This window comes from Mytilus galloprovincialis, chromosome 2 (genome assembly GCF_965363235.1).
Source record: "Mytilus galloprovincialis chromosome 2, xbMytGall1.hap1.1, whole genome shotgun sequence".
Taxonomy (NCBI): domain Eukaryota; kingdom Metazoa; phylum Mollusca; class Bivalvia; order Mytilida; family Mytilidae; genus Mytilus; species Mytilus galloprovincialis.
Window position 1 is genome coordinate 13874907 of NC_134839.1, and position 13157 is coordinate 13888063.

Below are 13157 nucleotides of genomic sequence, written 5' to 3' on the forward strand. Positions count from 1 at the left end.
GTCATAAACCAAGGATCCCAAATCAAAAGACCCTAGGTCAGTAGTATGTATGGTTCATGAGTAATATCACTTTACGCATAATTCTAAATATAAGAGGGGCTAAAACTCCCGTTTATTGTCTACGCATCCTTCCAATCAAAAATTTTAAGTTACGACATGTCGCAACTAACAATTTAGTAAAAAGAATTTGTCGAAATCTTATAAAGTTAATGAGAATAAGTGAAAATATGCCAAAATCAAAATTTAGAATTTGACCTTGACCTTTGACCTTGACCTAATTTTCATTTTTTTGGACCAAGGATCTTAAATCAAAAGACCCTAGGTCTCTATCACTTATAATTTACCAGTTAGAAATGCATATCACTGATATCATATATAAAAGGGGGGATAACTTTCATATGGAGTCTCCGGATAGCTTCGGATGAAATGAAACAGAACATCCTAAGGATATAACGAGTAATTTGGAAAAAAAAATTTGTCGGTTTCTTATACGGTTGTGAAGGAGTAGTGGCCACAAGTAAAACAGTGTTCGGGGAGATAACTCTTACAAGGTCAAGTTTTTTGTTACGCGGTGTCAGTTTCAGAAGCGTATTAACTGTTCGATATCATTTACCTTATATCTAAGCGATATCTTGTGAAACAAAAAAACAGCGAAGGAAAAAAAAGTTGGCGGAAGAAAAAAAAAAAAAATAATAATAATAATAATAATCAGAACAAACCCTATAGGTCTTTCACCTGAAAAGTTGAAAGACCTAATAATAATAATAATAATAATAATTAAAAACCAATTGTTCAGAGAACCATTGATGGTCTTTCCACTAACAACATATTTTGATGTGAAAATATTAAAAATTCAGTTGATATGTCAGTTCCTATGACTTTATGATGTCTAAATATGAAATTGGAGCAAAGGTCAAAATCTAGAACGTCCAATTAACCTATGACCTTGACCTCAATTTCAAGGTCATAGACTAAGGATCTCAAACCTAAAGACACTAGTTCCTTAATATGTATGGTTCATGAGTAATATCACTTTACGCATAATTCTAAACATAAGAGGGGCGAAAACTCCCATTTATTGTCTACGCACCCTTTCAACCAAAATTTATAAGTTACGACATGTCGCAACTAACAATTTAGTAAAAATAATTTGTCGATAAGTTATACGGCTTTTGAAAATAAGTGAAAATAAGCCAAAATCAAAATTTATAATATGACCTTGACCTTTGACCTTGACCTTATTTTCATTTTTTTGGACCAAGGATCTCAAATCAAAAGACCCTAGGTCTCTATCACTTATGGTTTACCAGTTAGAAATGCATATTCTTATATCAAACATAAAAGGGGGGATAACTCTCATATGGAATCTATATACGGCTTCGGTCAAAATAAAACAGAACATCCTGAGGATATAACGAGCAATTTGGAAAAATAAATTTGTCGGTTTCTTATACGGTTGCGAAGCCTTAGAGATAACAAGGAAAACAGTGTTTGGGGAGATAACTCTTATTTGGGAAAGAATTCCGTTAAGCAGAGTTGGTTTCAAAAGCGTATAAACTGTTCGATATCATATTCCAAAAATCTAAGCGACATCTTGCGAAACAAAAAAACAGCGAAGGAAAAAAATTAGGCGGAAGAAAAAAAAAAAAAAAAATAATAATAATCAGAAGAAATCCAATAGGTCTTTCCACGGAAAAGTGGAAAGACCTAATAATAATAATAATCAGAACAAACCCTATAGGTCTTTCACCTGAAAGGTTGAAAGACCTAATAATAATAATAATAATAATAATAATAATCAGAACGAATACAATAGGTCTTTCACCTGAAAGGTTGAAAGACCTAATAATAATAATAATCAGAACAAACCCTATAGGTCTTTCACCTGAAAGGTTGAAAGACCTAATAATAATAATAATAATAATAATAATAATCAGAACAAACCCTATAGGTCTTTCACCTGAAAGGTTGAAAGACCTAAATATGATATTTGTTGAAACTTTGACTTCATGGTTCACCTGTAACAAGGAAAACCAATTTGAAAATTGGTATCCAACTAATAATAATGAATCCACATTATCAGCATATGTAGTTCAAGTAATTGCCATGGGGGTGGAGTCAAAAGATGAAGCTTGTGGATTGGTAACATTGAATCAACATGAGAAAAATCACCATTCTAAAAAAAGACATAAAGTCAACAGGTCATAAAACATTCCATAGAAAACTGATAAATGAACAATATATTCCTTTTTTCCAAAAACTGTTGTTGAACTTAGTTGCTCCAAATCAACATGAGGAATATGGAAAATACACATGAAAAATTAATGTAATCTGTAATAATGTTTCCACTGTAGTATTGAATCTTTACAGAATATAAAGTATAGATTTTGGTTCCAACAGGAACAGATTTTATGGCATTGTAAAGTTTCCATGGGAACTCAGGTAGGACAAATATACGATGATACACTGATAGAATTCATATATTTCAGCTGTTGTATATAATTGGGAGCGATACGTTGGATCAGGAGGAGTGCCAAAAGATATATTTGTAACAACCACACCACACCTCTTCATATCAGCTAATGGGAGATTGTATTTCTCTGAGATATCAAAAGAGGATCATGGAGACTATTATTGTCGTGTATCCTTATCAGGAATATCGGACTCAGTTGTAGGAACCGCACAGGCGCCTAGTGCTGTCAGCCGACCAATCAAGTTGAACGTTGTAACTCAAGGTAATACACTTTTAAGTTATTAGCCCCATTTATGGGCATTATGTTTTCTGGTCTGTGTGTCTGTTCGTTCGTTCATCCATTCGCTTGTCCATCCCGCTTCAGGATAAAGTTTTTGGTCAAGGTAGTTTTTGATGACGTTAAAGTCCAATTAACTTGAAACTTAGTAAACATGTTCCCTATGATATGATCTTTCTAATTTTAATGCCAAATTAGAGATTTTATCCCCTTTTCACGGTCCACTGAACACAGAAAATAATAGTGCTGATTGGGCATCATTGTACTTGGGACACATTCTTGTTTTGTTTTAATTTGACAACAGGTTGTCTTATTGTTTTTATGGGGTTCATATAATGCTATGATGTCATCGTCTTCATCCTGAGATGCATTTGGTTTCTGGATAATAACTTTAGTTTAAGAAATTGATCTCTATAATTTTTTTTAAGAAGGTTCAATACCACAAAAGGAAGGTTGGGATTGGTGGTACTAACGGTTTAGAAATAAGGGGACCAAAAGGGACCCAAAACAAGCATATTTCTAGTTTCAGGATAACTTGTGTATATTGTATTTCGATTGCTCTGAAATTGTTCCACAATGTTTAATACCACAAGTAGTAGGTTGGGATTCATTTTAGTAGCTATGGGGCCTACATTTTAGGAATTAAGGGCAACAAACAAGCATTTTCTTGTTTCCAGACAGTAACTTGTGTGCAAGTTTGGATCTCTCTGACATTGTACCACAAGGTTCCATATCATAAAGGGAAGTTTGGGATTAAGTTTGGGGTTAATTGTCCAAAATATGTAGGAGTTAGGGGCCAAAAAGGGCAAAAAACAGGCATTTTTCTAGTTTCCAGACAATAACTTGTGTTTAAGTATATATATCTCTCTGAAATCGTACTACAAGGTTCCATGCTACAAAGGAAAAGCTGGGTTTGAGTTATGGGCTCTTGCTCCAAGGAGGTTTAAAAAATTGGGGGGATGGTTTTCAATTTTTTGAATTTTTGAAAAAATTCAAGAAGAAATCTTCAATTGCACAGTATTGCACAATAGATTTGTTATATCTTTGACCACATTTATTTTGTGTCAGAAACCTATATTATGTCAAAATTGTTATCACAATCCAAATTTAGACAGTATCAAGCTTGAATATTGTGTTCAAATTTGCCCCAACTGTTCAGGGTTCAACGGGGGTTCAACCTCTGTGTTTGTATCAGGCTGTGCTAAGCGAAACATTGTTATTTATTTTCATCAATTATTACTATGAATAGAACATCCTTTATTTTACAGCTTCTAAAAATGACTGGGGTCCGCTTATCCAGGATGATTTCATAAATGTCTTCCCAAATCCACCAGTCCGAGGACAAGGTGTAAGATTGGAATGTTTTGCCTATGGATCGTAAGTATCCCTGACATTTTCTACAGTTGTATTTTCAAAGCGCTTGCAACAAAATTTCACTTGATTTTTATCTTGCATTGCTTGGAGTTGTCAGCTTAGAGCAGCATTGGTAGATCGTGTATCTAGTGGAATATCTATTTTTTTCAAATTTTCACAGTGCAGCAAATTCACATACATATACAGTTAAAATGTTTATATTGAATTTCTATAGATTTTTGCCATAGAAATTAAAGTTATAAATCTATAAACAATGATTAGCTTAAGAAATGTTTACACTCACAACATTCATTACCCATTCTGTACACAAACTTATTCTTATTGATACATTATTTTGCCGCTATTTTTAACGATTTTAAATGATGTATTGAAATGAGGGAAGATCCAAGTTAAACATAATTTCAAAGATTTATATTCACATTATTTTCTTACTCGCGAAAGTCGCAAAAATTGTCCTCTCCAGAAATATAGTAAGTTTACAGTATTTTATTCTACATTGTTTTCGTCAGTTTTGTCATTATTATTTATAAACATTTCCTTTCACATAGATTTAATAATTTGGTTAAATAATGAATCTGAACCAAAGGTAGCTTCGCTATTTCCCTTAAAGACCAAACAGCCTATTTATTTCTACCAGTGATTTTTCCTTAAAATTTTGTGTGAAGGTATTTCATGATTTGAAGAACAAAAAATGATGAAAAAAATTGGGGGTCACCGACTTAGTTTTGTCGATATAGCAACCTCAGTTTCGTGTTTTCCCGAATATTGACATAATATTTGCTTGTTATATAAACTCTCCAAAAAATCCTTTATATCAAACCTACAAGCATAATTCTTGTTTCACATTAAACAGTAGATTTGTATCTATCAAATACATGTTCAAGAGTTTAAGCCTCATATTGTTTTGATCTCTAAAAATATGATTTATTTCATTCTTGCCAAAATAAAACGTAAAAATGAAAAACGTTTCCAGTATCAAAAAGTATCTACCAGTGATTTCTTTATAATAATTTCAAGAAGGAAAGTGCCACGTGTACTCTTCAAAATAAAGCCAAAAAAAGTGTATGTCACCGACCTTTCAAAAAAGTTATGAGCAATTTTCATGTTTTTTTCTTGTTTGTTTTGAAGAAAAGAGTTGTCTTTCTTCAGGACATCGCATCTGACGTCATAGTACAAACTTCCCTTGCTGGCGCACTATTTGAAAAAAAAATCGCAAATTGGACGTTTGAAACCCACATTTAAATTTCCAAGAATAACAACTATATTCACCTACTTTATTATCCGGTAATACAAGAGATTAAATGCATGTGTCAGTATTAAATCTTATGATGTTGTTGCCGCACAATATTAACCTTCAGAAACCCCATCCGTCGGAATGGAAAATTGTTTGAAATAACCTTTCTCGCCGCTTTTGTTAGGAAAGTCTGTTTTTGTCCTCTGTCCCTCATTAGCAAGATTATTGAAAATAAATGAAAGATGGCACTGGCTAACTACAGAGTATTTGACTATATCAGACTATATGTGTGTGTTTTTTTCGCGTCAATTTCAGAAGTTTGCCGTAACAAACTCATTTGCTACTGTTGGCAGACGGACACACAAAAGCATGGACGGACTTCTTTATACCATTATATTTCCCGACTAAGACGAACGTATAGAAATTATTCCATCTAGTTTGTGAAGTCATTATTTCTGAATATTTAAGATATAGGGAAATTAAAATTATAGGTTTAATATATGAATTAAAGATTTTGATTCTAAAACGTTATACGTCTATCATGAAATACAATCCCTATTATTACTACCTCACATGACGATGTTTTGAATAAACGAGACAGTAAATATAAAATACAAAAAGTTTTTAATTCAAAAATTAATTTAGAAATCATTTTCAGTTGAAAACTACAAAGTTAGATTTCTCCAACAGGATAAAATATTATAAATCTAAATTGCTAATTTTGTAAATTAAAAAAAAAGACAAGGTTGTTGCCGGAATTGAAAATCGAAATCTGTTTTCAATCTTTCCAGTCATAGTTTTAGCTAAATGAAAGGGAAAGATTTTATGTTGGATATTATTCTTGGAGCAATTGTTTTTGTCATAACTTAAATTTACAACTATTTTATATGTTTTGCCTTACAGCTAATTTCCTAATGCATGTAGGGTAAAACTTTGGTTAGCTTCCTTGCTTTGTTTGTATAAATGTTTATTCAAGCTTTGTAATTAAGATTGACATCTTCATATATAGGTATGTAAACCTGTATATATGATAATTCAATTGGACATTAACAAAATATACCAACAAAACAAGCAACTAACTAAAGTGATGATCTACATACAGTAGGAAATTAGCTGTAAGCTTCAGTGAGATCAGGTGAAATGTTTATCATTTCTTCTTAAGACAAATTGAAATGAAACAAATGACAAACGACAATGACCCTTTGTCATAGTTATAAGATTTTGTCAAATAAGCAGTATAAATAAATTTTAACTTCATTGCAAGATCGGACATTATTTTATGAGAATCATCCAGACATTAGTTACATGCATATGTTTCCAGTATGTCAAAACTTCTAGGAATATTTTTTTTATCGGCCTGACCTTCTGAATACTCAATTTTTTTAAATTTTGAAAAATTGACATTAAAATTCGAAGGATCAAATCATAGGAAACATGTGTATTAAGTTTTAAGTTGATAGGACTTCAACTTCATCAAAAACTACCTTGACCAAAAACTTTAACCTGAACAAGGACAGACGGATGAACGAACGAACGGCCGCACAGACCAGAAAACATAAATTGGACATAAAAATAACTTTCACCTATCTAATAACCCCGGTAACCTGTACACAATCGGCGCAAATGAAAGACAAAATGAAAATAAAAAAAAATGAAATGCATATTGGTGGAAATACAAGACAAAATCTACGCATGTGAAAGAATAAAAAAAAATGAAATGCAGATCGGCGCAAAAAAGTAGTGATCAAAAGTTATATTTTATGTTTTTTATTAGAACGAAGGTTAAATATAGTGTAGCATCTTTTGTGTCCATTTGTGTTAAATTTCCACAAGATATCAGCTCGACGCTTAATTCCTCTTTACTTGGGAGACGTATTTTTAAGGGTACACCATGTTGGAATCCGTTAAAAAAGCGAAATAGGACGTTATAATTTAACGTTTTTTCATTGCTAGAAACAATGTCATGCGTTAGTTGATGCGCATAAACAATAGGCTGTTTGGTCTTTAAGGTGTAGGGTATTGTATATCCTATATTTAATGCTTCATTGGCTAGAGTACATTTAGTTTTTCTTTTGAGTTCTGTACAGAAAATTACTGCTTACCAATTGACTGAAAAAGGCAAGACAAATCTGTGTAAATATTACTTTTTTTAAGGAGGGGCTAATTTTTTTTATGATAAAAGTAATGATATATAGGAGATTGTAATGGAGAATCATTCATACAATAATCCCTGTTATTTGTTAATAACTAGATGTATCTAGAATTAGCTTATACATTTCAGAGCCGTCAATTACAAAGTCAATTGGAATTTTATTTGGTCGCGACGGGGTGGTCTCCCTTCTAAGGTTAAATTTGGTGACTTCAACCGAGTACTCATTTTGGAGAATGCACAGGCAGAGGATGAAGGATTATACACATGTCTGGTAACAAGAGGATCCGGTTCACAGAGCAAAGACTTTCAACTTATGTTAAACAGTAAGTAATTACAAGACAAGGTCATTAAACAACCCTGCAATAGTAGCAAGAAATGAAGTATTGTACACACAAGTCTTTCTACTGTAGTTATATACTGTTGATTTAGTTTTAATTTCTGTGTAATTATTTTCTTAGGTTATGAAAAAATTGTATTTATTTTTTCTTTTATGGTTTTGCAAAAGTCAACTTACAAAGCTATAGAAAATGTGCACTTTACCTTGTTATATTTTTATTTTATTTTTATTTTTATTGGATTTGTGTACTCAAGACACAGTACTCTGATTTGGCAGTCCTCATAATTGCAGATTTTTTACAGCCGATTGCATTGAGTGTGTAGGTAAACAGGTCGGGACCACTACCTTATATGGAAATGCATAAATTAGCATACTTATGTTCTCGCACATGTAATTGTTTATTTACATGTGACGCAATTTATTTTTACCTAGGGTTTTGACCAATCCACTAAATGAGTAACAATGCGTGATGGAGTACTACGTGTTTACAATCAACCAAGAACACATGTTATTTATTGAAATACACCACATTTTTTCGTGCAATGCGGGATTCACAATTTGGCTTAGTTTTTCATTTTGTGTATCCTCATTTATAGTTTGTGGTACAAAGTAATCCTTCCATGCTCAGATTAACGAAGAGTTGTTTCTATGCGAAGAAAAAAGGGTTTGAACTACCCGATATATAGCCATTAATATGTTTGATGATGGCACGGAGATTTTATGTATTCGTCCACCAGACAGCAACGAAACAACAGCGAAAAACACAATTACCCATGAGACAAATTTACTAGTGTAAAGTAAGCCGTCGATAACAGCTGGTGCTAATATTCACGAGTACAGCAATTTCCGTATGATTAAAGGCAAATGTGTGATCCTTGAATTTTGTGTTCATGAAAAAGGCGAAGAGATTTCCAAACTGTTCCCTTTGTTTTGAAGGTAGTGAAGTCAGCAACTGTAGTTTCATTTTGTTTTCGTTTTTTAACGGGCTCGAACATTCGCCAAATTGAATAAAATCATTACAGCTGATTTCCTAATGCTTGCAAAGTAAAACTTTGGTTGGCTTGCTTGCTTTGTGTGTATAGTTGTTTAAACAATATATATAGGCATAGTTTAACTTGTATATTTTATATTTGAATTTAATTTATTGTTATCCTAATATGATTGTACAATATACAAACAAAGCAAGCAAGCTAATCAAAGTTTTGCTCTACATGCATTAGGAAATAAGCTGTAATGATGTTATCCTTATATGTATGTGCGACGAGGTGGAAAATTTGATATGTTTTGTGAAAATTGCAGCGTTGGATATAATATAAAAAAGAAGATGTGATATGATTGCCAATGGGACAACTGTCCACAAGAGACCAAAATGACACAGAAATTAACATTTATAGTTCACTGTACGGCCTTCAACAATAAGCAAAGCCAGTTTTCGTGTTTTTCTAGGCAGAAATGATTTTGGAATGACATTATACAGGTTTAAAAGAGCTCAAAAAGTTTCATAGTGGACAGTGTTCATTTCATCTGAAATTTCACTGTTTCAGGTCGTAAAATTATTGTACCTGTGAATATTAATGGACAAAACCTGTTCAACAACTTTAACAAGGCGAAAAAGAAAGTCGAATAGTGAAGCCCGTAAACAATACTTTTTTATTCTGAGCATGCAAATTAAAGAATATGTTATATGTTTTACAATAATCACATTCGCAGAACAAAAACATACATTTTGAGAATCCCAGACACTATATTAGTTGACAGTTCTTCCACTAATTCCACGTGTTTTTCGGTTGTAGTAAACTCGTAGTAGCCCACAATGCATTGTAGCTCATTGAGTCGATTGGTCAGTTTTTCAAGGCCGTAGAGGCCTTGTGTTTGGGAAATTACTATGCAAATATATTCTGACGTAAAGAAATCTAAAGTTCTCGACCTGGTAAATGTAATATCTTCGGTTATCTTGCTTGCTAGCTGAACCATGGAGTCATTATTAGGTAAGGTTACCCTCATTTCAAAGTAGTCTAGTCCTACAGATAGATAGATAAGTGATCTTTAAGTGATGTTTAAATACAATATACTTTTTTTGCAGCAAAGCCGTATTTTTTAAATCCTCTGAAGCACCAACATGTAGACATCGGCAGTCATATCAGCTGGCAATGTCTAGCTGACGGCAATCCACCCCCCGAATACAGCTGGTATCGTAATGGTACAATGATCCTACCTAACGACCCGGATGTAACTATTAAAAGGAATGTACTAACTATAAGTACTGCTGACCCTAAGAAACATAGTGGAATGTATCAATGTGGAGCTACTAATGTCTTAGGTCAAGTCTTAAGTTCTGCTCAGTTAAGAGTTTTAGGTAAGTTGCTGAAATAATATATATGAGGGTTTGTGTAGGGTTATAGAATAGAGAATAATGTGCCGAATCTACAGAAAAATGGACCTAAAATATAAAGAATAGAGAATACTGTAAATTCAGAAATTACTGCAGTGTTTTTAGCTCACCTGGCCCGAAGGGCCAAGTGAGCTTTTCCCATCACTTTGCGTCCGGCGTCCGTCGTTGTCCTGCGTCCGTCGTCGTCCGTCGTCGTTAACTTTTACAAAAATCTTTTCCTCTGAAACTACTGGGCCAAATTAAACCAAACTTGGCCACAATCATCATTGGGGTATCTAGTTTAAAAAATGTGTCCGGTGACCCGGCCAACCAACCAAGATGGCCGCCATGGCTAAAAATAGAACATAGGGGTAAAATGCAGTTTTTGGCTTATAACTCAAAAACCAAAGCATTTAGAGGAAATCTGATGTGGGGTAAATATGTTGATCAGGTCAAGATCTATCTGCCCTGAAATTTTCAGATGAATCGGTCAACCCGTTGTTGGGTTGCTGCTCCTGAATTGGTCATTTTGAGGAAATTTTGCTGTTTTTGGTTATTATCTTGAATATTATTATAGATAGAGATAAACTGTAAACAGCAATAATGTTCGGCAAAGTTAGATTTACAAATAAGTCAACATGACCGAAATGGTCAGTTGACCCCTTTAGGAGTTATTGCCCTTTATAGTCAATTTTTAACCATTTTTCATAAATATAAGTAATCTTTTACAAAAATCTTCTCTTCTGAAACTACTGGGCCAAATTAATCCAAACTTGGCCACAATCATCTTTGGGGTATCTAGTTTAAAAAATGTGTGGCGTGACCCGGTCAACCAACCAAGATGGCCGCCACTGCTAAAAATAGAACATAGGGGTAAAATGCAGTTTTTGGCTTATAACTCAAAAACCAAAGCATTTAGAGGAAATCTGATGTGGGGGTAAAAATGTTTATCAGGTCAAGATCTATCTGCCCTGAAATTTTCAGATGAATCGGTCAACCTGTTGTTGGGTTGCTGCCCCTGAATTGGTAATTTTGATGAAATTTTTGCCGTTTTTGGTTATTATCTTGAATATTATTATAGATAGAGATAAACTGTAAACAGGAATAATGTTCAGCAAAGTTAGATTTACAAATAAGTCAACATGACCGAAATGGTCAGTTGACCCCTTAAGGAGTTATTGCCCTTTATAGTCAATTTTTAATCATTTTTCGTAAATCTTAGTTATCTTTTACAAAAATCTTCTCTTCTGAAACTACTGGGCCAAATTAATTCAAACTTGGCCACAATCATCTTTGAGGTACCTTGTTTGAAAAATGTGTCCGATGACCTGGCCATCCAACCAAGATGGCCACCACGGCTAAAAATAGAACAGGGGTAAAATGTAGTTTTTTGCTTTTAACTCTGAAACCCAAATCATTTAGAGGAAATCTGACAAGGAGTTAAATTGTTAATCAAGTCAATATATATCTGCCCTGAAATATTCAAATGAATTGGACGACCGGTTGTTGGGTTGCTGCCCTCCAATTGGTAATTTTTAAAGAAATTTTGCTGTTTTTGGTTATTATCTTGAATACTATTATAGATAGCTATAAACTGTAAACAGCGATAATGTTCATCAAAGTAAGATCTACAAATAAGTCCATATGACCTAAATGGTCAATTGACCCCTTAAGGAGTTATTGCCCTTTATAGTCAATTTTTAACAATTTTCATTAATTTGGTAAATTTATGTAAATTTTTACCAAATATTTTTCTCTGTTCCTAATGGGCAAAGTTCATTACAGATATAATTGTTAGAAGCAAGAATGTTCAGTAAAGTAAGAACTTCAAACACATCACCATCACCAAAATACAATTTTGTCATGAATCCATTTGTGTCCTTTGTTTAATATGCACATAGACGAAGGTGAGCGACACAGGCTCTTTAGAGCCTCTAGTTATTATTGCGAAAATTGCAACATGGTTATAAACGCAATAATTTAAACTTCCATTTTGAAATTTGTTATTTGAATTAAACCAGATTTTTCTTAATATCACAAAAAAATTAAAATCGCATTTTAGTCTATACACATGTAATAACAAAATAGCCATTATAAATACATGTATAATTTCTAAATTTACAGTAGTTGGCAAAAAAATATACAGAAAAGAGACCTAAAAATTTAAGAATACAGAAATGAAGGACCCCATCCATCCAAACCCTCATATATTTGTATATCTGAGGAAAGACTTTCTTTTTAAAATTCAGATTCAATGTATTTGTTCTTATTGTCCTTCCCCACCCCTATATCACCCTGCTCTGTCGCTCCATAATTCTTGTATCAAGACTTCAAAACCAGACCAGGTATTATCAGGGACGTCACAATGTGAGAAGAGAAGTTATCAGCGACGTCACAATGAGAGAGGAGACGTTTTCAAGCTTGCTTTCGTCAAGCGTAAAAGTGTCTTAGGGAAAAAGAAAAGACCTGTAATAGAACAATAAAAAGATAATCGGTTTTTCTTCGTATAGATATCGTAAAATATCAGCCGCTCGACACAATGTGAAACTTTTTAGCTCGTTCGCTAAGCTCACTCGCCAAAAATGTTCACATTGTGGCTCGAGGCTGATATTTCACAATATCAATGTGTAGAAAACCTGATAATCTATACCTATCTTACAGTATGATTATCTTTGATCTAAGATGTTAGTTAGAAGGTTTCACGGATTCACAGGTTATGACACACAATTTATTTTTGTCCATAATTTATATTTATATTCCATCTACATTTAAAGTCATTTAAAGTTTCTACATAACATTTCAGGGAGATAACTCTGTAAAATCAGCTGAAAGTTTTAATCACGTTATCATGTCATGAAAATATGAAGCATTTCAATGATTAAAATGAGTGTTTGTCAAACTGCTATATATCACCAATTTTTTCAGATAATGTGTCTGGT

General features: G+C 33.1%; 1 protein-coding gene across 1 annotated transcript in view; it reads left to right on the forward strand.

The window, feature by feature from the left end:
- Positions 1-13157, forward strand: part of LOC143062956 (contactin-like) — a 73936-nt gene that overhangs the window by 41351 nt on the left and 19428 nt on the right. The window contains exons 10-13 of the mRNA XM_076234814.1: positions 2490-2735; positions 4019-4127; positions 7640-7833; positions 9931-10203. Of these exons, the coding sequence (XP_076090929.1) occupies positions 2490-2735; positions 4019-4127; positions 7640-7833; positions 9931-10203 (822 nt within the window). The remainder of the gene's footprint in view (positions 1-2489; positions 2736-4018; positions 4128-7639; positions 7834-9930; positions 10204-13157) is intronic.